The following is a 27,959-nucleotide window of genomic DNA, read 5'->3' on the forward strand; positions in this document are numbered from 1 at the left end:
GTCTTAGTCAAGAGACAACTCAAAGGCAGGAAGACATACACTCAAATCCCACATCTGAGACATACTGGCATGACCCTGGGCAAGTCACTTAACTTTTTCAGCACTCTGGGTCAGCAGTTCTCAAAGTCTAGTTGGGAGTCCCCAACACCCTTTCAGGGTATCTACATTATCAGAAATATTTTCATAATAAAACTAAGATTTTCAATTTCTGAATGATAGATAACAACTCTAACCCACATAAATGGAAGTTCTTTAGGAGCCTTAATAATATTTTTAGAAGTATAAAGGGGTCCTGAAAACAAGTTCGAGAAGTATGCACTAGGCAATCTTCAGAGACTGCAAATTGCAAAGAAGATGCTAACCTGAGCTAATAGAGATTTCCTCACCCCCAAATTCTCCATGTAAATGAAATTACAGATCCAGTCTCTATTCTTCTTTGGGGGGCCTTTTACTTTCCACTTGCTATCTCTGCATAGATGATACCATGCAATCCATTGGATGGCTATATACCAAAGATTATTACTGAGTCTGCTTACAAGTAAATAAGAAAATTCTAAGCCTTGATTGCACTAATCATTTCTACTGGCCCCAACCAAATTTTCCCCAGAATTCTGATCATTTGAGCCCTCCCTCTGTCCTATAACACTGTGTCCAATAGGGTCATTTGCATTTTCTTCAAGCTCCAAAGACATTTGTTTCTGCTGCTTTTTTCTACTTGAGGATATATACTTAATAGCAGGTCATCTTAATCAAATTTTCCGTTGAAAACCAAATTAAAAAAAAAACCTGTCTAGTTCCATTCAAATATCCTAAGTCCTTTCTGTGGTTTTCTGCCCACGCCATCTCTTTGAAATCCCTTAACTGACAGCATTTGCCCTGACACCTCCCCCACACCACGGAAAATCACAGTCTGGTCCTCTACTTATTATGTCAGCATCTATTTGTGAATACCATAAAGCACAGAAATGAGACATGTTGCACTACTGAATATAGGATGTAATTTGTTTCTTGGACCACTTTGTGTTGGTGACATTCATTAGGGAGAGATGCAACGGGAAAGGGAATTATACAAATGGGAGTAGGGGGAGGCATAAGTGATCTATATTTCTGCAGGGCTCCCTAGCCTAGGGCTCATGTAGCAAAGCTGCTGTGTCAAGCTTTTCTGTCTACTAATCTGGACCCTTATGCATTCCTTCTTAATGGTGAGCTTAGAAGGCTAAAGACGCCAGTCCTATTTACCAACTCGGCTTGAATTCCTTCTATCCAATTTCCTAGGAGTTGGGGCTCTGGTAGCAACGACACAGAAACCAATAACACAGGACCTTGAAAGTGAACCAGATTTGACCCTGCTTCTACAGAGAGGGGCAGAAAACTCTAGTCAATTGATATACACTTCTCCCTTCTCACATTTCCCTAGAAAAGCAGCTCTCCAAGTATAGTCCATGCATCCCTTGGGGTCCATGAGACATTATCAGGGGACCCACAATGTCAGAACTATTTTCATAATAATGCTACGACATTATTCACCTATTAAAATACTCCTCCCTTTTCCAACTATACATCTGTGTGAGACTACATTTTTTCACATATCTCAACGAAGACACATATTACAATAGATTGAATACAGAAGCAGACATGAGAATCTAGTCTTCTCTGAAGCCAGATAACAGAGATTTGCAAAAATTCATAAAATGCTATTCTTCTATTTTTGGAAAATATATTTTTCATGAAAATGTTATTTGTGTTAACAGATATAGACTTCTTATTGTTGTTTTAATGAATTAATAAATTCAGTTTTTAAATATATCAGTTTTAATTTATAATATGGTAAATATTAATAGATACAACACACACACAAAATCTCTCTCTTTTTTTTAAAGAGTGTACCGGGGACTTGAAATCAAAAAGTTTGAGAACCGCTGTTCATATATTCGCCTGGTTCTTTCTTTTACCTCTATTCCTTTTATAATCTACCTTTTGTTGTATTTTTTTTATAGAGTCTTGAATAATGCTTATCAAATTCCAATATTAGTCTATAGTTTTAGGGGTAGCTAGATGACACAGTACATAGAGTGCCAAGACTTGGAGTCAGGAGGACCTGAGTTCAAATGTAATCTCACTTACTGTGTAACGCTTGGCAGGTAACAACTTCTATTTGCCTCAGTTTTTCCATATGTAAAATGGGGATAATAAAGCACCTACTTCTTAGGGTTGCTATGACAATCAAATGAAATATTTGTAAAGTATTTAGCACAGTAGTGCCTAGTAGGTGCTTTATAATTGCTGTTGCTGTTATTGATAACATCAGTGGAAGAATAAATCCATGATGCCTCAGGCCAACACTGCACATGAGATGGAAATTTGGCAGTTCTCTAATTAAAATGAACATGAATCATGCTAGCAGTTCAGGGATTTTTTTTTTTTGTAATTGACTCTATGTAAAAGAAGCACTTAACATTGTTAAATCCTTTAGTATTTGCTAACTCTCCATCTAACTAGACCCCCCCCCCCCACCAAGTTTCCTGGTTTGGGAGGAGCTCCTGTGGCTGATGCAGGAAAGAAGGAAAGTTAGAATAAAACATCAATTTTACCTCTTGACTTCTTTGGCATCACTTGCAATGAAGAATCCTAAAGTACCTTCTTGGATTTTGAGATGGTTTCCAGGATTAATTAAGATGCTGCTCAGTGAAACACAAACAGAGAAGACAGGATTGTGAGGAGATATTCTAAGGAGAAATTCTGAGGTTACATCATATGGCTGTTTATTATAGGGGGCCCACTAGAAGGGAAGGGATGTGAGCATGCCCAAAGCCATCCTGGCAGATTTGACGCCAAGTCCACAGTCCCTCAGATCCAAAATCCTCAGCATTATCTGATAATGCCATCAGTGAATTCTAGTGGTTGGTTCCCCAAGTAGCATATCCTGGGCATCTTTTTAAGGAAACCAGAGAAAATCCAGATGCCAGTCACCTAATATCTTCAAGAAAGTCTGCCCTGCCTACTTGGGTATGTGGGTTCAACTTCTGCATAACTGATTTCCCGGGAAGTTGTTACCAAGGGTCAAAGTCAAAGAGTTATCAGTCAAATGAAGCCATTTTAATGTCAATATCTACTTCCAATGACAGAGACTTAATGGGACCCCTATATGCATACATAAAAATACAAGTATGTATACCACATATTACCAAGGGGCATAGTACAAGACAACCAGTTACCAATGCAGGGAAAAACACAACATCTGCATGACAATGATAAGAATGCAAAAAAGAAGATGAATATTTTGAATATTTTGGAAAAGAATAATCGCCACACTAAAAAATGAATAGATCATGCACTTGGTTTGACAGGTAAAGATACTTAAGTGACCTGAGTTTGCATGTAAAAGTTATGTGTTTGTTAGAATCAGATGTGCGAGGATCCATAGGTGTCTGCCCTATGGGCTTGGCCCATAGTAGGTATTAAATAAATGCTTGTTGACTTTCTGACTCCCATTTTCTAGGAAATGAAATTTGTATCTTCTAGATTGTGTTTTTGCTACTAAGGAGAATGTTATCTCAAATAGGAAGCCTGCTCAGAAGGGCTGTGTAAAATGTGTGCGTGTGTGTGTGTGTGTGTGTGTGTGTGAAATAGGACAACTTGTGCTTGGATGATGAGAATCAGTAAAGGAAACTTTCTTTGGGATAAACAGGCATTAAGATCTGTTCCCTCAACTTTAATCACTTAGAGATCAAAAGGAGGACATGCTAATATACCTTGGATTCAGATGGAACCAGCTAATACTTTTTTTATTTTAGCTTAGAGTATAATTTAGGGAAGATACTAAATACAGCAACAGATAAAACACAGATATCCTTTGATCTGCAAATCTGTAGTGCTTAAGGTTGATGTCTGGAATTAGGTTATAGGAAGGAAGTTGTCAGATACTGAAAACAAGAGGGTGATTAGTATGTGACCATTTTCTAGTGGCAAACTCTTCCATGGAAGGGTTGTAGCAATCAGAGAGTGATTTGTCTGTAATAACATAAGAGTGACCCAGGTGACCTTCTGTTCAGTTGGGAGATCTCCCAGTAGGTCATTACCACAAAATAATGGTCTTGTATCACAAGAATCTCCTAAATACCCAGAACAAGACATGGTGATAGAAGGAAACTGAACCTGTGTCACTGCTGTTATTAACACGAAATAATAGCAGAAAATCCTTGAAGATTTGACTGTTCTGGCCCTGGATGTATAGGTAGCAATGAAACTATTTACAAATAAGGGAAATGTGGGTCTAAACTGATCACAGCACTGAATATAGTCAACTCATCATCATGCAGCAGCAGGTTTTCCACTTTGTGGATTAACCATGACCTCTGTTCCTTTACTACCCTCACTGACTGGAAGCAGGACCCAGATAGGAGAATGGAAGTATCTGCCATAAAAGAAACCAATGAGCATATCTGTAGCTAGCTCAATGTTTACATTCCACAGCCAACAGTATCACAGAATTAGAGATTGACAGCTGGGAGAAGCCTCAAAGGCCATCTAGCCCTACATTTGACAGATGAAGAAACAGAAACTGGAAAAAAAAGTGAAGTGAATTATACCAGATTACAAAGGCAGTAAGTATCAGAAGCAGAATTTGAACCTGGGTCCTATGATTCTAGAAGCAGTGCTTTCTACTATACCCTATTATCAATAAAGTTTTAATTTTTAGATATATAATTAGAGTTTCTCCCTCTATAACTGAATTGTCAAGTGTAGGCTGCATTTTCAATAGAATTCTCAGTACATGCGTACTTAATCTCATATACTTGGTCTTATACCATCCTCATCATAATAGAATGAGTGGAAACAATTCATTCTGGGTACACCAATCAATCAGTCAATTGATAAGCACTTATTAAGTACCAATTAACACATATGTCAGGTACTATAAAGAGATTCCTGTCTATTTCCCCATTTGGGGCAGAAGGTGTAAGTGTAGGACATAAACAGTAATAATGTACCTTTTTATCAATGTTTATTTAGTCCAATTGAAAAAAAAAAGTCTTTTGAGTGATACAAACAAAAGGTTAGAATAATGAAGATCAAAAGTAGAATTCTCACATTTATCAACTGCTCAGTGAGATGAATGTACAAAACAAGCCTCTCATATAACCTGGAGTGTCTCTCTTCCCCATATTATTTGCATCACTTATGTGTATCCCAATAATTGAGCAGATTATGTTATTGTAGAATATGAAGTAGGAATGAACAAACATCCCACAAATGAAAAATCTCCCTTCATTCTCTCTGTTCTTATCCCTATGGTGAATGATAGCTAACCATATAGTACAAGGTTGGGCTCAGCATTATAACAACTGCCAAGTATGTCATTTATTGTTCAGCCTTTCCTTCAAGTCCATTAAAGTCAAACTAGAGGGCAAGGTAATTAAAATGATTATGGTCTGGAAGCAAATAATCTCTGATGATGTCACTGGTTACTATTGTTCCTTTTAGCCCTTAGTACTAACTAATGAGCTACCCAGGAGGTAACTAATTTACATTCTAGGTCTTTTTTACAGGCTGAAATTTCAGAAGTATTTTATTCCAGAGGAACATCTGGACATGGGCAAACTAATTTGGATTCACTTTAGGCTATGGTGGGATTTCTTCTTTATGCCCCCAAAAGCATCTTCCATAATGCAACTGACTGTATATTTCTAGGATACACACACCATTGCTTTGGACTTAGGATGGGATGTTTTCAATCATTTCTATGTTTGTGTAGAAATAGCATCATTTGTGGACATCCTGATTTATCTACCACTTTCCTTCAGTTTTCTGAATGGTAATCCCACCAGTGAAGTACTGTACTCAAGAAAAAAGGAAAAGAATTCTTGATGGATACAAAAATATCATCGCATCCTACCAAATTCTTTTCCTATTTCATAAGAGAGTCATGATGTACGCTTGGATCCCATGGACCAAAGTGCAAAAAAAAAAATTTCTGGCTGTCTATTTCAAAGATTTTTGGTGAAAATATATTTCTGCTTTTTTCATATTTTACTCTGATAAAAGCTTTAAGACTTCTATGTACATTCAAAATTCCCAAGATTCTAAGAGTCTAAAGGAAATTTCCATCTATCTCTTCCTTAAAAATATAATACCAGAGCCTTAGGTTCAAGTGCCTCCAATTTGCCAAGTGCTTACTGTTCTTTGGTGTTTGGTCTTGACCTCCCAAGATTTTATCTCCCTTAAAACAAATAAATTGAAGAGGTGGATTTTGCCTATATCTCTGTCCTCTGATTGAGAAGAGAGTTTCTCTCCCTGTGGATCAATTTTTGTCAGTTTTGTGCCTCTGAGATGTTAATGACACAGACAAAACTGTATTTGGGGTCTGGAAAATTCCTTGCTTTTCGATGTATCAGTTAGACAAATTCTAAAAGGAACAATTTTTTTTAAAGCATCTCTCTTAGAGAATATCTCATGTTCCATGAATTTATTCAAGATTCTTCCCATTATACAGAGCATCACAAAATATGATCTTGCTCTTTTTCTTGTTGTATTGATTCTTTGCCATTCTGGTATCCATGCCTTTGGCCCTGTGCACCTGAGGGATCTTACTCAAATTTGGCTTTCCTTTCCTATGCCTCAAAAGTTTCCCACATACACCCAAGAATGGAACAGAAATGGAAAAATTATGGCCTAAAAAGTATTGACAACTCCTCCATTCTACCTCTGTTATTTGGCAAAAGCCAAGGGTTTTTCTTAAACGTACTTCTTTTCATCAATGTAGAATAATGATAAGATATCTGAATAAGGACAAAGTATCAAGAGAAATGTGAACACTAAGTTTCCCGAGAGAAGAGACCATACCTTGTTTATACACTCCGCCATATTTTACTTGATGCCTCAGATGTAGAAGGCATGCATGTATATTTATATATATATACATACACCCATATATGTATATATACATAATTATATATATACACATGTATTCATGTCTAGATATATATTATCTGAGACACTTTGTGGAAAACAGAATCCAACTTTAGGCCTGGAAGGGGTCACATAGATCATTTAATCTGACTCTTTGAGGAAACTGAAGCACAGAACAATTAAGGGATTGGTTCAAGGTCTTAATCAATTGACGAGCATGTATGGAAGGCGTGGTTGTAGGTATGGGGCACACAAAGACAAAGAATAAATTATTTTTTTTTCTCTCAAACAGGGCCCAGAACTCAGCCTTCCATGAACCAAGCCCAGGGTCTCACCAAACAAACCATGCTAATTCTTCCACAGGGTAGGTGTTTTTGAGGATACTCATTTAGTCTTTATTTTTTGTCTTAGGTTTGTACTTGAATTGATCTTTTCCTCTCTACCTCACTATGAGTCATAGTCTCAGCTAGGGGCCAGGTTCCCTTCTGATAGATTTCTTTAATAGAGAGCTGGCTTAGAAAAAGGAAATTTTTGAACATATCATATTAGAGTTCACACGAATCAGGCCTTGTCCTTGGAGCAGCTGTATTTGGCAAAGGAAGGGGAATTAATATGTTGAGAACACTGGGGAATCCTGTCCTCCTTCTCCCAAGTAATGAAGTTGATCTCAAGCAGCCTCACAAATACTAATCACTTAGGATGACTGTGTACAATGAGGAGCCGAAAGAACTTTCCTTTCAGTTGCCCTCTTAAGCTCTGACTATCACAATTCCAAGAACTTTTGAAACCACAAATTTTCTGGAAACTGAGTATGGAATGCCTCAAGTTGTTCAAGATGAAGCTAATACATGCAGTTATCGCTTGGCTTTATGCCTTTGCATGCTGCCCACTGTACCTGGAAGGCATTCTGCCATTACTGTCCTTCCCTCTGCCAATCAAAATCCCCAGCTTCCTTCAAAGGTTAGCTCAGATACCTCAGACCACCAACATGAGGTATTTTTTATATACCCAGATATGCCTTCCCCCCAATTTCTTTTACTAAGCATCCTCATATCTGTGTGTGAACATGTATATAATACACACATATTATCTCCTTCTACAAACTGTTATCTCATTGAGGGTAATGACCCTGTCACTCAGATCTTTGGAACATCCCTCACAATTCCTAGCCTAGACCTGTCACTTAATAAATGCTTATTAATTCACTGATTGATTGGTAAGTAAAGGAGTAGAACATGGTGATAAATAAAGACAGATTCGTAATAGAGACAAGAACGGAACTGGATTTTGCCTTTATCTTTGTCCTTTTTTTAAATCACGAAGGTGATAAAAGCAGAGGAACTACCTGAAAGTTCTTAATCATCTTCCTAAAAGTTGTACCAATTATACAGATCTATAGCTCTTAAGGATTAGCAATAATTGGGAGGGGAAATTTCAGTGAAAGTACAAGTGAAAGAAAAAAAAAAGAAAAGAAACAGCTTTCTAGCTACCCTAAATATGCAAGATGGGTAAGTGTCCTTATAGTATAATCCTCCTTGCAAATGTATTGTGCCATCCCCCCAGGTAATATAACATGCTAACAAGCTGCATGATAATATAGTCTTCAGTTCTGTAGTATACGAAAATATGCATATTAACAACCATAAGCTAACGGGAACTAGAGAAAGCAAAAGAAAACAGCAACCATCTGAGGTTGTTTCATGGCCTCCCCAGAGGAAGGATTACCAGGGCTAGTAACCCCTACCAGTGCATTGTGCCAGGGGCATCTACTAGCGGCTGGTACTTTATTTCAATCAGTTTTACTTTTAGGATGGAAAGCAGCTGGAGAGATGTGGCACGGCATATACTGGTGTCCCAGGAAACCAACTTACAGGCTTCCCTGAGGCTTATAGTATGTAACCACTTAGCAACTACTGCTTTCTTCCGGGCTTTGTCATTTCTATTGTAAACCTAGACACATACTTTTACTTGCAACTCAAAAAAAAAAATGGATTGCAGTGGAAGACAAGTCGACATTCCATGCCATACTCAAATAATGATACATAAATGTGATGACAAAGGTTGCTCCCAGTTTGTCTGACCCAATTATAGGTAAAGTAGGTATGGACTGATTGAGTTTGTGATAGTTTCTAAAAATGAAGTAGGGTGTGTGTGTGTGTGTGTGTGTGTGTGTGTGTGTGTGTTTGTGTGTGCATGTATACACACATGTGCAATTAATTATTTTTAGGAAAAGAATCATCAAAATGGAAATACTTTATCTGATTGGGAGAATGTTGGGTATTTTGTTCTGGGAGCAAGCCCATCCTACTTTTGGACATGAAGCATGCCTATATCAGCACAACATGCCTTCAATGCAAGGTAAAAAGCCTCCAAAGCCAAAAGTTGAGGTGCAAGCACTGCACATCCCGGAAGATTCGACTTGTTGCAGTAACTTCTCTGCAGTTGGGTCATATAACTAATGCCAAACTGACAGGAAGCCACCTCTTTTTCCACACAACCAGTCAGAACAACAGAATTCAGAGACTCAAGGAAGAAGATAAGACAAACATATGAACATACAGACCCACACACAAATAAGTACAAGATGGAGCACACAACCATTGAGGAAGATGAAGCTTGAGAAGATGAGCAGGTGGGAGACATAATGATATGTTTTCAACAAGATCCCCACAGAGAAGACTGTTAAAAGCAACTAGATTGAAAATGTTAACCCAGAAAGGGGAAGAAGGTCACCTAAAGTTATTGATCATGCTTCATGCAACACCAAACAGCAGTAAAACAGGACACAGTCAAATGGTGAGACTTGAGATGTCAGGTTCAGAAATATGTCAAACACACAAGGAGAAAAAAAGAAAAAAAAAGATATTTGTTGTTACAAATGGCACTCTTTCAGTGAAAAGATTATGGAAATCATTCTCCAGAGAGACATTAGAAGAGTACTGTGACTTTACTGAGTATTGTACAGGTTTTTAAATTGCTAGAAACTTCATCAGCAAAACAAAAACAAGGACTTGGTCTCTGTTATGTGGGTAAGGAGACATGATTATACTACAGAAGGTAGACTCTGAAAAAAGATACAGAGAGGAGATCACTGGGAATGTGGATATGGTATGCAGACAAAATGGCATCACGAAATCTGCTGGACACATCAACACAATACAAAAACAGACAGAAAATGCTAAAGAGAAAATAAAAATTCTTTTAAAGAGAAATATCAGTCACACCAATGGTGTCAAGACTAAAACTAGCCTTGTTCTCTTTCCCGTTCCCCTTCCCTCCCCGCCAACCCCCACCTTTTAAGGTTTCCTGCAAAGAAGTTAGTGCATAATCCACAAAAACTAACAAATAAAACCAGAACACCAAATGCTACCATTGGCTTAGAGATATGTAACCAGGGGGCTTGTATATAAATATACATATATACATATATATATGCACCAGACAAGGGTGATTATATACATATATGTATATATGTACACATATTTATATATACACAGAAAAGTAGGTGTTATCTTCCTGAATTCTTGACAAAGGGTTAGTCCTGGAGTTAGAAGGAGTGAAGGTAGAGGATTGAGGTTGGAAGGAAAGTTAACGAAGAGTGCATACCGCTTTCGGCTTCTGCAAATGACAAGAAAAAAAATTTTAAATCAAACATTTTGGTAAGAAATCAACCAACACCAGAAGAAAAGCTTAAAGAAAAAACACAACCTTTGTTTCAAATTCTTTGAAGAATATGATGCAAAAACAAGCAGTTGTGCTGAGAATAAGGACAAATAAATATGGAATAATGCTAAGTTGGGGGGGGGAGGGTATGGGGGAGAAGGAAAGAGAATAAACAAAGGAATTAACATGGGGTAAATGTGAGGGCACAAAAGTGGAGGAAAGCAACTTTTCAATCTTAATGTCTCATTAGAACAAGGCATAATTAAAAGGAAAAGAAAAACATTATCAGGAGTTATTTTAATTTATAGCTTTGCACAACCTCTAGAGCTGATGCGTGCTGATGAATGCCTCTGTTTTCAGATGCACTGATCCACATTCCCTTCTCCTAAGTATACCTTTTCCTTAAGAGAGCAAGTACTTCCACAGTTGAGACCAAGCCATATTTGAGAATTAAAGGCTGTAGTTGTGTACAGAAAACAAAAACAAATTGGAACAAGTTTTTCCCCACTTTTCCAAAAATAAGGCCATTTGTTCACTGAAAAAAAAGATGTCTTTGTTGAAAACATTTCCAACTGGGGAATCAATATGAAGGTCCATTCAGGAAAACTTGTGTCTGGGGAATGGTAATACTTTGTTAGTCTTCTCTCATAAGTATTGTGCCCACTGACCAAAGTGTTAGGAAGTCATGGTCTGAGTGGTTTCCCAGTAGAGATAATTTGCCTGCCTCAAGCCATCAGAAGTACTTTTCACTCCTTGTGACCAAATGAATATATTTATAACTGACTAGTCAGGGCACGGGATGCAACCTACAGCCAAAAATTAGTACAGAAACGGTGCTCAGGGTGATGGACAGCATTTCACATTTCACTTTTCTGAAGAGTGCAGAGAAGTGGGAGGGAGATAACACCAGAAAATTACACAAAGATTTACCCACTTGACAGGTGAAAAAAGTTGGTAATGTGAAGAATATCATTTGCAAAAATGCTAGAAAGGATAATGTTTTCTATATGAACATAGGGAACTCCTTGTGAAATTATGGCCAAATGTAATTTTTAAATCTGGAAATGATCCAACCTTTGTTCAGGGTGTTATCAATCTTTTTATTTTTGTAAATAATTATGCTTCACTTTACCAGTCTAGGGGGGAAAAAAGGAAAGGCCAAGGCCAATTCAACATGTGGCCCCCAAATCTACCATTTTTGGTTGATTTGGATTTAAAAAAAAAAACATCTTAACAATTGATCAGATCAGCCCTGAAATGTAATCTGATCAGATGGTAAAGACGCCCAAAAACATGTGGATTGACCACTTTCCAATCCAGTGTTTTTAAGAATAGAGAAACAGACTCTGCATTTGGTAACTTGACATAACCAGGCCATTTATCCAGAGAATGAAAACTTGTTAATCAGATGACACCATCATGAGTCCAAACAATTCTGGGAACTGAAATGCCCTTCTAGGAAATCCCAACAAATATTCTGGTGGGGTAGAGGGATTGCCTTATACTTTGAGGTCTGTCCTGCTCAGCATCTCAGAATGGACCATCCTGCAAATCCTCTTCCTGCTGAGGAACAATCAAAATTTCTACAAAAAGGTAGGTGAGCTCTGGCAAGGAAATAATGAGCACCATCCCATTGGATAAAAGCCCTGGAATCTTGGCCATTTGTGTTCTGGTTCTTCCAAAAACTGCTGAGAAACATCTATATTATTTCTCCAATGCACAATGCCATTTCCGTGACATAGATTGTTCGTTTAATATGTCTTCAATATAATAGAGACAAGCCAGTGTGTCATGCTCTTCCCTTGCACTGAATCATATATTGACTTGGGTGTTATCTATCCCAGCCAGACCTATTCCCCCCATCAGTCTGATTTGCACATAATTAAGAGCAAAATAAATAAATAAAGAGAGCAGCCTGACTTTGAGTGCAGCTCTCCTGGCTAATTTACATGAAACTGATATTCTGCCACCTGGATTCAGGCTGTACAGGGAGAAGCACATATGGTACACAATGGGCTGCTTGTAATTTGGATATCAAGAGAGCAGATCTCTCCCATAACCACTCTGCCCCCTGCTTGCTGCAGAAGAGCCCTGAGCCCATCTGCTGTTTCCTAGAGGTAGAATGTTTGTGTCCCTTCCTGTAGAAAGGGAGCTGGGACAAGAGAAGGACTGCAGGGGATGTTTAGCTTTAGGGTAGGAAAGATGATTCACTTGTAACTGGGTAGAGACCTTCAGTATTTGCTCTTCTCTCTCCTAAGGGAACTCAGGGTGGGGGTGGTTTATATTCTTTGGGAATTCAGAAGGTCATGGCAAAAACCATAATATTAGAGTATCATACATGTAGAACTTGGAGGACCATTGGAGGTCATCTAGTCACATAAGAGGAAACTACTCAGGAAGAAAAGTGACTTGTCTGACACATAGGTTGTATGTACTGAAGGCAGGATTTGAACACATATCCTTGGACTCCAGAGCCAGTGCTCAATCTACCCCTTTGCCCGGAGTATCTTAATTATAGGGAAATTGGTTGGGGAATAAAAGTGGCATTAGTAGAGTTCAACAAATATGTTCTGAAATGTATCAGAATAGGCTGCATCCGGCTTCAAAGAAAACAGATCTCATTTAGGAAGGAATGGTCCAAGCAGCCTGGCCATACACATTGACCATCATCAGTGTCAGCCCCAGAGTCCTAACAACTTACCGGCTCTCTCGGTTGGCGGACTTGTACTCTATGGCTATCATTAAGAGCTTTAGCTTCACAAAGCACAGTCTGCAAGAAGAAAGAAACCTTCAGGTCAGTGTTTCTGAATGATTAGAGCCATATAACAACACTGTTAAGATCTTTCCATTTACTAATGCAAACATTATCAAGGAGTATCCTCATTCCCCAGTCATTCTGAGTGGGAGGTGTGTGTGTGTGTGTGTGTGTGTGTGTGTGTGTGTGTGTGTGTGTGTGTGTGTGTGTGTAGGGTGTGAGTGTGTGTGTTTGCATTATCTTTCCCCTATCACTCCATCAAACCTTCTTTCCTGCAAGCTGATAAGGCGCTGGTTATTGGAAGCACAAATTGCCCTTGGTGCTGGACGTCTAGACGCAGACCCCAAGCTGGGATTTTGTCTGGGGATTTACGCTGGGCCAGAATCATTAGTCACTTCATTTTGTAGTAAAATGTTAACTGCAGGGGGAGTGTGGTATTTGGAGCAGGTGGACCTGTGATTTGGATCCTGTTCCAGGCTTCTGTGTAAATGGTTCCAATTGTTGCTCAGAGACGACCCCAGCACACATGGAATGATGATAATAATACTTAGCCGGATATAAGAGCCCAGCATGGTCATGCCACTCAAGATTCCATAGGATTTCACAAGCTGAGAGGTCAGAAGAACAGTCCCGAAGGCATCTGGACAAATTTCTTGCCCCATGCCTTTCCCTCATGCTGTTGTCCCCATGTTGAATATTTACCTGTGTCCTCTCTACTTCTCCTTCAATGTCTATGTAGTCTCTCTCATTGATCTCCTGACCCTGCCAACACTCCTAAACTAGACCACGTAATTCTGGATTATATCCCTTCTTTGAATGGCCACCACTTCACATGTGTAGGTCTTATTTCCCTAACTAGGTTATAAATGCTTTGAGGTCAAGGTCAATGTTTCATGCTACTTTAGAACTCACCCCAGCTCCTGGCACCAAATTGGAGGCACCACTATCATTGAATTAACATTTGTGAATCAATTAATGGATAGACTCTTGGTCTCAGCTTTGGTGGTCAGGTCAGATATTTTGATTTTACCATGCCAATCACTCAACACACACACACACACACACACACACACACACATAACACTGGTTATGTCTATATAGCAAGAGCTTAGACTGAAGTGGTCCTCACAGAACTGGGCATGGGTGCTTTGACTCCATGAAAATGAACACATGAACACTGGCCCCTTGCTCAAGGGAATGCATTGCCCAAAAGTCTTAGCTGATCTCTTGGGGCATCTCTTGGGACCCTGCAGAGGGGTGTGGAGTTTATGCTGGAAAGGACTGGCAACTAGGCAAGTGTGATCCTCCTTCTCCATGGGCCATAAGAAGAGAAGAGAGACAACTTATAGTCTCTTTGGAGGTGGCGTCTTTGTTGGGATGCAGCCAATGTCAACTGTCTGTTGGATTTCCTCTTAGAAGGTGGAAGAGAATGGCTACCCATAGATGCTGTTGGGGAGGGAGAGGAGAGAAGAAATCTTCCCTTTCCTTACTCATGAAGCTCAAGGGATAGTTCCTGTTGGCTCTATGCCCTTTACCAAGGGACCAGAGTATATATGACCCTTCCCATTTTGTCAAAGCATAAATGCTTGCTTCTGTGGAGAGTCAGATCTGACCATATCTCTTCCCTGCTCAATAAAACCCAATGATGATTCACTATTACCTCCAGGATCATATGTAAAAAGTTCTATTTGGCTTTTAAGGTCATTCATGACCTGACCCCTTTCTACTTGAGAGTCTAATACTTGCTCCCCTCTATGTACTATAATATCAAGCAACATTAACCTGCTGGATGTTTCTTAAACTCAACACTCCATCTCTTGGCTTCATGTCCTTTCACTGTCTATGCCCCATTCTTGAAAGGTTTTCCCTCATCACCTCTTCTTCTTGGCTTCACTGATCTCCTTTAAGACTCAACTCAACTCCTGTTGTGGTTCAGTAATTTTTTTCAGTCATGCCTGACTCTGTGACCCCATTTGGAGTTTTCTTGGCAAAGATGCTGGAGTGGTTCGCCATTTCCTTCTCCAGCTTCTTTTACAAATGAGGAAACTGGGACAAACAGAGTTAAGTAACTTGCTCAGGATCACACTGCTAGTAAGTGTCTGAGACCACATTTGAACTCAGGAGGATGAGTCTTCCTGCTTCTAGACCCACTGCTCTATTCATTGTGCCACCTAGCTGCCCCAGCTCAAAACCTACCTTGTGACAAAACTGTTCCCAATTCTCCCACGGCTAGTGCCTTCCTTCTGAGATTATATCTACTTCATATATATCTTATGTGAACACAGCTATCTGTTTGCCCATTTTCTTCCCCATTAGAATGGGAGTTCCTTGAGGGCATGGACCATATTTTTGCCTTTCTTCATATCTCCAAAACTTAGCACAGTGTTTAGTATACAGTAAGGGCTTAATAAATGTTTATTGATTGATTGAAAGTGTTACAATTGAATGCTACTTCTCGCTTCCACTTCCCTATATTTATATCTGGTTTAAACATGAAGCAACATGGTACAGGAGTAAAAGAAATTAGTTTTAGAGATAGAAGACCTGGGTTCCATCTTGACTCTGAAATTTACTAATTTCATGATTTCAGAGAAGTTACATCATCTCTGAACCTCATTTTCCTCGTGTATAGAATGGAGACAGTAATATTTAGATTTCCCTCCTGAGAATGTTCTTGTGAAGAAAATATGTTCTTAAAATGAAAAGCAAACTATGAATAAGAGTTATCCTTCCTGGGGGCAACATATAACTCACATTAAATGTGTGGAGGAAGTAACTATATGCTTATGTGGGGTGGTAAGGAGCTGCTATTTCTGTGCCAGATGGTCCTAGATTGTTGCCCATCAGAAAGATTGTACCATGTCCACATAGATACAACCTTCTTGTAATCCAAGTAAGAGAAACTAAACTGTACATATATCTTTAATATTTTCCAATTACTTCCCTTGCAATAAATCTGTGAGGTTAAAGGTATGGGTGGGGTGGTACTATGGAATTAACTTACATAACCAATATATGTTAGAGACAAGACTTGAACACAGAGCTTCTAACTCTAAGGATGGCTCTCTATACATGAATAAAATTATTTTAAAAGAAAAAATAATCAGATTTTCAAATAGAACTCATCAATCTGGATTTTAAGAAAAAAGAAAAAAATAATCAGATTTTCAAATAGAACTCATCAATCTGGATTTTGCCTCCAGTGGAAACTGAAGTCTTTGGGTTCTGAGGGGACTTGGTTGAAAAAGCTGAAACTTGGAGAGATTGATGGAAAGGAATGGAGCTGCAGCTTAATTTGACTCAACACAGGAAACCTCACATGATACAAACATGGTAAAGACTGCCAGGTTGATAGCCCTTCTCGATAAGCCTGCCTATTTAAACCTGTGTGACTCTTGTCCCTGCCCGACCATAAGTCCAACACAGGTGGTCCACTCAATGTGCTAGAAGACTTGTCCATTTTCTCCTGACATTATGAAAGTACCAGGAGAACATAGGGAATTTCTGCCTTTTATCTCTCATCCTTGTCACGTGGTCAGCCTATCTTCTCTTACTATCATACCTTCGCTAATGCCATCTCTTAATTATGTTCTTCTTCAAAGTTCCATGTTAATTATAGGAGACAGCCTGTTCACACCCACCAGGAGCCTTAGGGATTATCTGTCCCAATGCTCTTCTTGCAAAAAAAAAACATGGTCATGCATTTAGAGACATTATAGTCATTTGGTCCAACCTCCCAATTTTGAAAATGAGGTAACGAGTCCCAGAGAAGTTCTGATTTACTCAAGGCTATGAATGTAGTTAGCTGAAGAGCCAAGGCTAGAAACCAGACTGGTTGTCTCCTAGTCCAGTTAGCATATACCCCTATGTCTCCTGCCTCTCTCTAGGAGTAATATGCTTACAATACATTTATTATATAATACCAATAATATTTCATATAATATATAATAGCATATTATAATATACTGGGAGTTATGTACTTATAATCCCTTAACAGTAAATCAACTTACTGATATTTTATTGAAGTACAAAGTAGATATTTGATTTCTACTATTTCCCTTCCTATTAAATCAGTTTAGTCTGACAGTTTTTTTTTATTAAGTATGTCTGTATGTAAGACAGTGCTAGGGATCAGAAACACAAAGCAAAAAGCACTACCTGCCCACAAGGTTATTACATTCTTTTGGGGAATGCAAACATGCAAATGTAAGACAGGAGAGTAAGGCTACTAACAACTAAGGGAAGCAGGAAAAGTTTTTCTTACAAGATGAAACATGCACTAAGCCTTGAGAGAAGCTAGAATTTCCAAAAGGAAAATATTTTTAAAAAAATAGGAATGCATTCCAGGATAGCCTATTAAAAGGCAAGGAGGTGGCAAATGGCATTAAAATTTGGGGGAACAGTCAGCAGTTGACAAGTATTTGTTAACTACTTATTTATGTGCTAGAGACCATGCTAAATGTTGTCCCTGCCCTTAATAAGTACAACAGTTTGACTGGACTGCAGAAAGAAAGGGATATCAATGCAATAAGCCTGGAAAGATAGGCTGCAGTCTGGAAAGTGAGGGCTCTAAATGCCAAGCCAAGGTCATAGGGAGCCAGTGGAGTGACATGGTCCAACTGTGCTTTTAGGAAGATTATTTTGGCAGGACTATGAAAATGATTTGTAAACTGGGAATCTTATCAGAAGATTTACCCTTTCCTCCCTCTCATACATCTTCTCCTTTCATCTCCCTCAAAGGAGATAGGTTTCAATTTCTAAGCCTACTTTCCCTGTCTTCACAGGCAAATGTATTGTTATTTCTGAAGGGACCCCTTTTTCCTCCCCAATGAAATACTTGACTCAGTTTCACACAATCCAATATACACATGTTCAAGTCAATGATAAACTGTGTACAGATAACTGTGTCAAGCGGGACTGTGGGAAACAAGGCATCATTTATTTCCCTAGGCAAACCCATTGAAGGACTAACTCCTTGGGATTTCAGTTAGGAATGAAAACTCAGAACACTCAGGACTCAGCAGAGTTCCAGGCCACTGTTTACTTGAAAATCTGTGGCAAACCAAATAAGATTGAATTGCCCCATGGTTTCCTTTGTGGGGATCCTGCCAGATATAATCAAGGGCACTTTTCTGAATACCAGCATCCTCTCCTTGGGGTTCTAGAAGAGGTGGGAAGAGCTGATGTGGAGGGTGGGATACCAACAGTGGGAAATAGATGAGAGTAGCCAAAACAATGAAGCTTAAAAGTTTAGGACTGAGGAAGTGATATTCGTATACCCTATTATCCCTGGGCAGAATCCCTCTACCTTAGCTTTATACAGGTGTCCCAAGAATCTTAAAGCAGCTTTAAGTTATTGCTGAAAGACTTTTGGGAGACCTTGTATAGCTCCTGAAAGGATGATCCTTCCAATTTCCCACAACCCAGTGATCACTGGACTAGCTGTGGTTTCCAGAAAATCATTCCCATTCTTTGCTATATCTGTATCTGGTGCTGTAATAAGCAGTAGACTGGGTAAGTTAGAAATGACCCCTGTTCTTTATGAAGAATGAATCTAGGATAGACTGACAAAGAAAAAATGATAGACAAGATAAAAATCAAACAAGATGAACATAGGGTTTGCATATAAACAACAGGTAAATTAATATATTGGGAAAATTAGTGAATGAAGGGTGTATATTAAGACAGAGAGATTTGGAAGAAGCTGTCCCCTTCTGCTTATTTAGTCCAATATACATTGAGAAACAAGAATTTTAGCAGGTCCTTGAAGGGTGGAAGAAAGGAAATGTATTGGCTGAGTGCAAGAGGTGGATGGAGGATACTTCAGAACACTACAGTTAGTCAATAAGCACTTATTCAGTGCCTAATGTATACTATGCATTGTAATGAATGCCAGGAATACAAAGAAAGGCATAAAAATCAGTCTCTTGTGTCAAGGAGCTGCCAGTCAAATGGAGATGACAATATGCAAACAGCTCTGTTCAAACAAGACATATTGCAGAACAAATTGGGGATCATTTCAGAGGGATGACTTCAAGGGTAAGAGTTTTGGGAAAAGTTTCTTACCAAAGGTGGGATTTTAGCTGAGATCCAAAGGGAGCAAGGAAGGGGCAGATAAAGAGGAAGAAGGTGAAAGGCATGGAGCCAGTGAAAATGTCTGGAGCCAAGGGATGGAGTCTTGTGGTTGAGGAACAGCATGGAGGCCAGTGTCCTCGAATTTCATGGCAGAAAAGGCTTAAGAAGACTGGAACTGTATGGAGGAGTCAGATTACGAGGGGCTTTAAAAACCAAATAGAGGATTATATATTTGATCCTGGAGGGAATAGGAAGCAACTGGAGTATTTTGAATAAGTGAGTGGCCTCGTCAGACCTGTGGTTAAGGAAGATAAATTTGATAGATAATGGAGGATTGACTGAAGTGCAGGGAGACCTGAGGTAAGGAGACCACCCCAGAGGACTACTACAGTAGTCCAGGAGTAAGGGGATGAGGGTCTGCAGCAGGGTAGTGGTAATGCCAGATGATAGAAGAGGTTGTATAGGAAATAATGGTACAAAGGTAGAAATGATGGGTCCTGACAACTAATTGGATATTGGAGGAGGGAATAGAAAAGAATGAGAAACTGGGAAGGACACTTAGTTCAAGTGTTTGGGTGACTGTATATATGTGATTTTGTCATGTGTTGTCTTTCCTATGAGACTGAGTCATTTGAGGACAAGGACTGTCTTTTGCTTTTCATTGCCCCAGAGCCTGGGGCATAGTAGGCACTACTGAATTACTGACTAATTGGGGAGATGGACGTCCCCTTGACAGTAATAAGGAAGTTAGGAAGAGTGAAGGGTTTGGGAGGAAAGATAGTAAGTTCAGTTTACAGGACATCCAGTTTGAGATGCCCACTAGGCAATAAGAGAGGCAAAGATCAGGTCAGGAGAGAGATCAGGGCTGGACAAATGGATTCAAGAATCATCTACATGGAGATGATCGTTGAGTCCATGGGAGCTGATGAGATCACCAAGCAAAATAGTATAGAGGAAAGAGAGAAGAAGGCCCAGGACTCTTCCGTCACTGGTTTTGTCCCAAGCATTTACTTCCAATGTTTCCAAGATTGGCACCAATGGGTTCAAGCTTGCTTCATCACATTGTATCTCACTGTTTCTCTTCCTTTAAAGAATGAGCAGGTTTCCCTACATGAGTCAATCTCTCAAGAACATTTTATTTGGCCTTCCAATCCACATTAACATTTCTTTATCCTCTCCTACTAATTTTGTTTTGGAGGGGGAAAGGAAGGGCAATTGGGGTTAAGTGACTTGCTCAAGGTCACACGACTAGTAAGTGTTAAATGTCTGAGGCCAAATTTGAACTCAGGTCCTCCTGACTCCAGGGCCGGTGATCTATTCACTGCACCACCTAGCTGCCCCTTCTACTAATTTTTGAAGGTTTTGATTATCTTTTTTGTTCTTGCGCTTTTCCATATTGGGGGGAAAAAGAAAGACAAAAGAAAGGATAAACTCATTAACATGGTAGGTGGGATGATAATAGGTCTCAGAGAGAAGGTAGGACTGATGAACTGTTATTTTACTTCATATGCAAAGGAGAATAAGCTTTGAAATAGAAAGAAGAGGACCAAAATGGTTAGCAGCTTACCAAGATAAATAAGAAAAGTGTAAAGAAATTCCCAGGTGCCTTTGGGTTCAAATCTCTTGGCTCCAATGAATGGTATCCTTGGGTAATGAAAGGACTGGTCAATATGAGTGCTGAGTCACTGAGGCTTGGAAAGATGCTGGAGAACCAAAGAGGAACCATGAAATTAAAGAAGGGAAAATCCTGTTCTAATTTTTTTTTAAAGCAGACAATGGAGTTTGCAAACTCTAGGCCAGTGAACTTTACTTTAATTACTAGAAAAAATATGGAACATAGGAAGAGAAGTGAAGCGGGGAAAGAGTGAGTATTTATATAAGCATCTATTATGTGCTAGGCACTGTGCTGAAAGCTTAAAATATATATATTATCTCATTTGATCCTCACAACAATACTGCCAGGTAGGTGCTATAATTTTCTCCATGTTACAGTTGAGGTTAAGTAACTTGCCCAGAGTCATATCCCAAGTAAACATCCGAGGTCACACTTGAACTCAGGTCTTCCAGGACCACTGCTCTACTGTCATTTTTTTAAATAATATTTTTTATCTTTAGTAATTTGCTTGTTTACTTTTAGTTTACAAGGTTTTTGGAATTTTCTGTTTCCAGGACCACTGCTCTACTGTCATTTTTTTAAATAATATTTTTTATCTTTAGTAATTTGCTTGTTTACTTTTAGTTTACAAGGTTTTTGAGTTTTTGGAATATTTTATTTTTTCCTAATTACATGTAAAAACAACTTTTAACATCTGTTTTTTAAATTGTGTTCAAAATTCTCTCCCTTCCTTTTTGTCCTCCTCCCTGAGACATTAAATAGTCTGTTATAGGTTGTACATGCGCAATCAAGCCAACCATATTTCCATGTTATCTACTGATATTTTTAAAGGAATTTTTAGTGAACATATAAAAAGATTGGGGTTATTACAAAGAACTAACATTGTTCACTTCGTCAAGAACAGACCATGCCATACCAACCTCATTTCCTTTTATTATGGGCTCCTATATAAAGAAATAACAGAAATATGGTACATACAGTTTATGTTGATTTTTAGCAAAGCATTTATTAAGCCCCTATTATATTCCTGGAAGTATGTTAGGTGTTACAAAACATTCACTGGCCTCTGGGAGAAAAATTTTATAGTCTTTCATGATATTACGATGGAAAAGGTGAGGAGAAGTAGGGTAGGCAATAATTTAAATTACAAGGATTCAGAATTGATTGAATGACCAGACTCAAAGAGAAGTCATTCATTGTTTAATGTTAACCTGGAACGACATTTTCAGTGTAGTGGCCCAGAAATCTATGCTTAGCCCCATGCTTTGTAACATTTTCATCAGTGACTTGGATAAAGTCATAAATGACCTATTTATCAAATTTGCAGCTGGCACAAATCTAGGCAGGATAACTAGTGCACTGAATGACAAAGTCAGGATTTTTTAAAGCCTAGAACATCAGGCTGAAATTAATAAACTGGAATTTTGTAGGGATAAGGATAAGTTTTACACTTGGGCTTAATCAATGTTATAAGTAAAATATGGGAGGAGAGCAGGTAGACAGAAGTTCATCTCCAAACAATTTGGGGCTGCAGATTTTGTGGGAGTCCAACTTTAATGTATGACAATCTCAAAGTCCACAGTGGCCACTGAGAAATCTAATGGAAACAGAGGCTGCCTTATGAGAGGCATGCATTCCAGGACTAGAGAGGTGAGAGCATGGCTGCATTTTGCCCTAGCTGGATCACAACAGCAGTATTGTACTCTGTTCCTGAAGCCACATTTAGAAAATGCATTGGTAAGCTGAAATGTATTCAGGAGACCAGAGTAGTAAAAGACTTGTCCTGGGATTGCTTAAAGGAACTGGGAAGGTGTACCCCAGATAAGAAAATACTTAGGAGCATGTGATAAGTGCCTTCAAGTGTTTGAAAAGCAATCCCTTAGGTGATGCAATAAATTTGTTCTGTTTGGCTCCAAAGGACAGAATCAGAAGCATTAAGTAAAAGTTGCAAAGGGGGGAGTTTCGCATTGATAGGATGAAAATCTTAATAATTAGAGCAACTCAAAAGTAAAATGGACTGCCTTAAAAAGTAGGGTATTTCCCCTCACGGGAGGTCATCGTGCAGAAGCTGGATGGCCATTTGTCAGGTATATTGTAGAAGAAGGCTTCTAATGAGGTCTGGTTTGGACTAGTCGTGTTCTGAGCTTCCTTCCACTTCTTTGATTTCATAGTCCTCCCTCCTCTAGCCATGTCCCCACCCTTGTATGAGGAGTGGGGTAGTAACACTAGGCAGAAGTTTGGCTTCATGATTACACTGGCAGATTGGCAGCCTTTAATTCTGCCTTTTTTTTCTTCCAAATGACATTTCCCAGTATGTCCAAAGAGTTGTGATTGGTTGCAAAATAATTACAGGGGAAGAGAGAAGAGTTTTTAGAAAAATGTCACTTGTCACAAAAAGGTCTTAAACTGGCAATCTGCAATAAAACTGTTGTAATAACAAGTTAGATCACTTTCTTGATAATTATTAAGTAGAGTTCTACCAAATTTGACAATGACATTATACAAAGCTTTTTCTTTTCTTTTTCTTTTTTTTACTGCCAACATCATCTGTTAACTACAGTAGTTTCAACACAGATGTTCCTGAACAAAGGCTCTTAAGAAACCAAGCCCAACTGTTTCTACCTACCCAGAGGGAAATAAATTGTTCTCACCATTACATCGACCCTTTGGACTAGAAAGATTACTTGCTGACACAAATTAGACAAGGAAACCTGCTGTAGATTTTGCACCTTCCAGTGCACAATAAAATCAACGTGTTCAAATGCAAAGACGGGATTTGCAGCCTTACACAGAGAGGGCAAACAGTTTTGAGAATGCCCTTCAAATCCTAACTGAGACCAACATCTTCAGCCTACCTTCAGTTAGTCAAAGGAAACTTGGAATGTCCAACTGAGTCTTAGAACCAAAGGAGAAGTCAAAGTAAATTGATACACCAGATTTCCTTTAGGATAAAATGGCTAGAAGCCCTTCCCCTCCCCCACCAAAAAAATCAGATGCACGCATTTTTAATTAATATTCCATTGATATGGAAAGATTCATTTAAAAAGAGCATAGGGGTATATTTAGGAATATGGGGGTGCTATATTATTATAAAAAGCTTGTTTTTCCTTAAAAAATGAGGTACATTTGAATATGGAAAGTGAGATGGCAGTAAAAGTTTCCACTCTTCTTCCAACCCCTCCACCATTTAATAAAAATAAAAACAGCATACATAGTACTTACTGTGGGCCAGGTACTGTGTTAAGTGCTTTGAAATTATTACTTCACTTGATCCTCACCACAACTTTCAGAGCTGGCTGTTTTTACTATCCCTATTTTACCATTAAGGAGACTGAGGCAGAGGTTAAGTGACTTACCCAGGGTCACACACCTAGTAAGTGTCTGAGGTCAGATTTGAACTTGGATCTTCCTGGTTCTAGGTCTAGCACTCCATCCACTGTGCTACCTCCCTGCCCTTTTAGGGAATGGGTACCCCAATAGTGAACAGACATAGGACACATTTGATTCCTATAGACAGAAATGAACAAGGATCCTTTCTTATTTGGCAGTGAGGTGGCACTGTAGTGAATAGAGTGCTTGGTCTCAAGTCAGTAAGACTCTTCTTCCTGAGTTCAGTTCTGGCATCAGACACTTATTACTTGAGTGACCCTGGGCAAGTCACTTAACCCTGTTTACCTCAGTTTCTTCATCTGTAAAATGAGCTGGAGTAGAAATGGCAAACCATTCCTGTATCTTTGCCAAGAAAACCCCAAATGGGGTCATAAAGAGTCAGACATGACTGGATAACAAAGCAATAGCAACTTCTTATCAGATATGTTTTCATATTCATCGAATCCTTATTTTATGCTCCCCCTCCAAAGGGTTATGTGTATGTGTATACCTCCTATACCACATTCTTTGTTCATCCTCCTTTCTAAGTCTCCTTCATCATTTTACCATCTTCTTTTCAATCTATCAAAGTGGATGTTTCCTAACGTTTTATCCTTGGTCCCTTCTTTCATTCATTCAACAAGTATTCATTAAGTGTCTACAATGACCAAGGCACTGAGGATACCAAAATAAAAAATGAACCATCCCTGCCCTTAAGGAGCTTATACTTTATCCTTTATCCTGACAAACACTTTCATTTTCAGACCTTTAACTACTACACTTATGGAAATGACTCCCAGATCTCTATCCTTAGTCCTAATTTCTCTTTTGAGTGCCAGATTCCCAACTCCAACTACCTTAAATACATAGTGCTATGTCTCATGAAATCAGTATAATACCAGGCTTATTATCTGTCTACATGAGAATGTCAGCCCACTTCAAATAAGGATCTTTTCATTTTTTTGCAATTGTGCTTCTAAGTCTAGCCCTCCAAACATTACACCATTCTACCTCTCAAAGAAAAAAAGAGAGAGAGGCAGCAGAAAGTCTAAGAAGAGGTACATCTGGTCCAGATGAAAATATTGGTAGATTAAACTGAAATAAAAAGAAATATATACAGAATTGTCAAGGTTTGCTTTAATAATGCAATTTTGGCCTCAATTATAAGGGAGCTACCGACTTCTTTACTTAATGTCCTATCAGAGGAGGTGTCTATGATACTTAGAAGAAAAAGTTTGGAATAATGACTGAACATGACAGAATGTATGCAGAGGAAATATGTGCTGAAGTCACTGAGTGATTCAGGGTTTTAAAGTCACTGAGTGATTAGTGTTCAAGATTTCTCAAAGAGGGGAAGATTCTAAATGAATGGAAAAGATTACAGATTGTATTACCACCAGACAAAAGTGAATAGAAAACTATTGACAACTCCAGATCCATATATCTTATCCCTATAACGTTTATTAGGACAGGGTATTTGTAGATGGATCATATCTTTGATGAACACATGTAAAAGAAAGATAGTATTTTTCATGATATTAACCCTTCACAGTTACACAACTGAGACATGTAACGAATAGAAGATCCCATTGCCTTTATTTGCCTTGGTGGAGCAAACAACAACCTTAAAGACTCCTCCCTGGATAAGTTGTGTCTCTGGGGTAAGAAGCAACTGTCAGATAATCGAAAACTCCTATTTCAGAAAAATCCAGATTTCAAAGGATCCATTGAGCAACTGAAGGAAGTATGGTGGATATATACAAGTCGGCTGTAGCTTATTACCAACAATGACTTATATGTGAAAAGAGATACAAAAGATATAATTAGGAACTCTTAAGATTAAAAAAGTAGCAAGGTCAAGGGACAACAGTAATTAATGTTTGTGAGTACTGTACCCAATAGGTTAGCCATTTTGACACCAGCAGAGCTATGATATCAATAATATGGCTAACAGCTACATGAACCATTGAAACAATCAGGGGGATTCTTCCTATATGTTGGATAAAATATCTGTAGAGAATTTATGAAAAGACATAAGTAAGAAGCACACAGGATGAGAAGTACTGAATCAATTCCATCAGTCCCACTGGAAACAGTACACACAAGTATAAGCTCCTGTTATTTTTAAGTCATTTTTTAGTTATGTCCAACACTTCCTGATTCCATTTGGAGTTTTCTTGGCAAAAATACTGGGGTGGTTTAACATTTCCTTCTCCAGCTCACTTTACAGATGAAGAAACTGAGGCAAACAGTGTTAAGTGACTTGCCTGGGACCATACAACTAGTAAGTGTTTGAGGCTAGATTTGAACTCAGGAGTCTTCCTGATTCCATGCTCGTGGCTCTATACACTGTATCACCTAGATGTCCCTAAGTTCATAGATCCATATAAATATCAAATTATGATGGTACATATTCAGGTGTTATATAATCCAATGATATAACACAGGTAAAATGCTTTGCAAAGTAAAGCATAGCATAAACATTAGTTATGATTAGCTTTTTAAAGCCCTCTGCAACCTGACCTCAACATATCTTTCCAGCCATCTATCTGCAGGCTCTTTGATTCAGCCAAATTGACCTCTTCCCATCCATCACCCATGGCTCTCCATCTCCTGCCTCAGAGGTCTCTCTGAGCCACCCCATTTACCTCGATTGTATTCTCTCCTCTTATACTTCAAGACTTAGCTCAAAAACCACTTTCTACATAAAATCTTTGCTTAATCCTTCCAAAACTGTCTTGAATTTAGGTATTTTGTAACTGTATATATTTTTACTTATTTATTACACATGTGTATATATGTATGTGTGTATGTGTATGTATATATACATATCGCAGACACACACACACACACACACACATCTATGTGCTTGTCAACACCACTAGGATGTGAATTCCTTGTGAGCAGGAATTCTCTCAGTCTTTGTGTTTCTATCCCCAGTACTTAATGCAGTACATGGCACATAGGATCTTAATAAATACCTGTTAATGTAATAACCGCCCAAGATTATTCCTAAGAGGGGCGGCCAGGTGGCTCAGCGAGTAAGAGCACTGGCTCCAGTGTCGGGATGACCTGGATCAAATCCGGGCCCAGATACTCAGCACCACACCCAGAAATAACTGGCCATGTAACCTTGAGCAAGCTACTTAACCCCGATTGCTTAAAAAATATATATATATTCCCAAGAACTCCAAATAGTTATATACTTTCACGGTCAGACATCTGTTATGCAACTTTCCCAGCGTCATATAGGTGAAATATGTCAGAGGCAGGTCTTGAACACAGATCTTCATTCACTATGCCCTGCTGCCTCTCAATGTTTCTAATGGGGATATCAATAAATCTATCTTTGTACCTAGTCAATAGTTTTTATAGAAAAACCTCCAATTTCTCTGTCTGTTGAAATGGGGAGGAATGAGGAGACAAAATCTTAGATCTCTCTTCCATTCCTAGTAAATTAAATAGCAAAAAAGATTTCTCTCTCTCTCTGTCTATTGCATCTTTGTTCATATAGAAAATTCTGTCCTTTAGCTTTAGCACATTGGTGGCTGAAATAAGCTACCAGTTACGCAG

The 27,959-nt window shown here is 38.7% G+C and overlaps 1 protein-coding gene across 7 annotated transcripts in view; it reads right to left on the reverse strand.

Moving 5' to 3' along the window:
* Window positions 1–27,959, reverse strand: part of KCNMA1 (potassium calcium-activated channel subfamily M alpha 1) — a 917,791-nt gene that overhangs the window by 156,131 nt on the left and 733,701 nt on the right. For all 7 annotated transcript variants that reach the window (XM_069068323.1, XM_069068322.1, XM_069068316.1 and 4 more), the window contains exons 16-17: window positions 13,274–13,342; window positions 2,592–2,678 (exon numbers count right to left, since the gene is read on the reverse strand). In XM_069068323.1, the coding sequence (XP_068924424.1) occupies window positions 2,592–2,678; window positions 13,274–13,342 (156 nt within the window). The remainder of the gene's footprint in view (window positions 1–2,591; window positions 2,679–13,273; window positions 13,343–27,959) is intronic.

Source organism: Petaurus breviceps, unplaced genomic scaffold (genome assembly GCF_028583685.1).
Source record: "Petaurus breviceps papuanus isolate PSGF00001 unplaced genomic scaffold, PetGlider_PUasm1.0 90762, whole genome shotgun sequence".
Classification (NCBI taxonomy): Eukaryota; Metazoa; Chordata; class Mammalia; order Diprotodontia; family Petauridae; genus Petaurus; species Petaurus breviceps.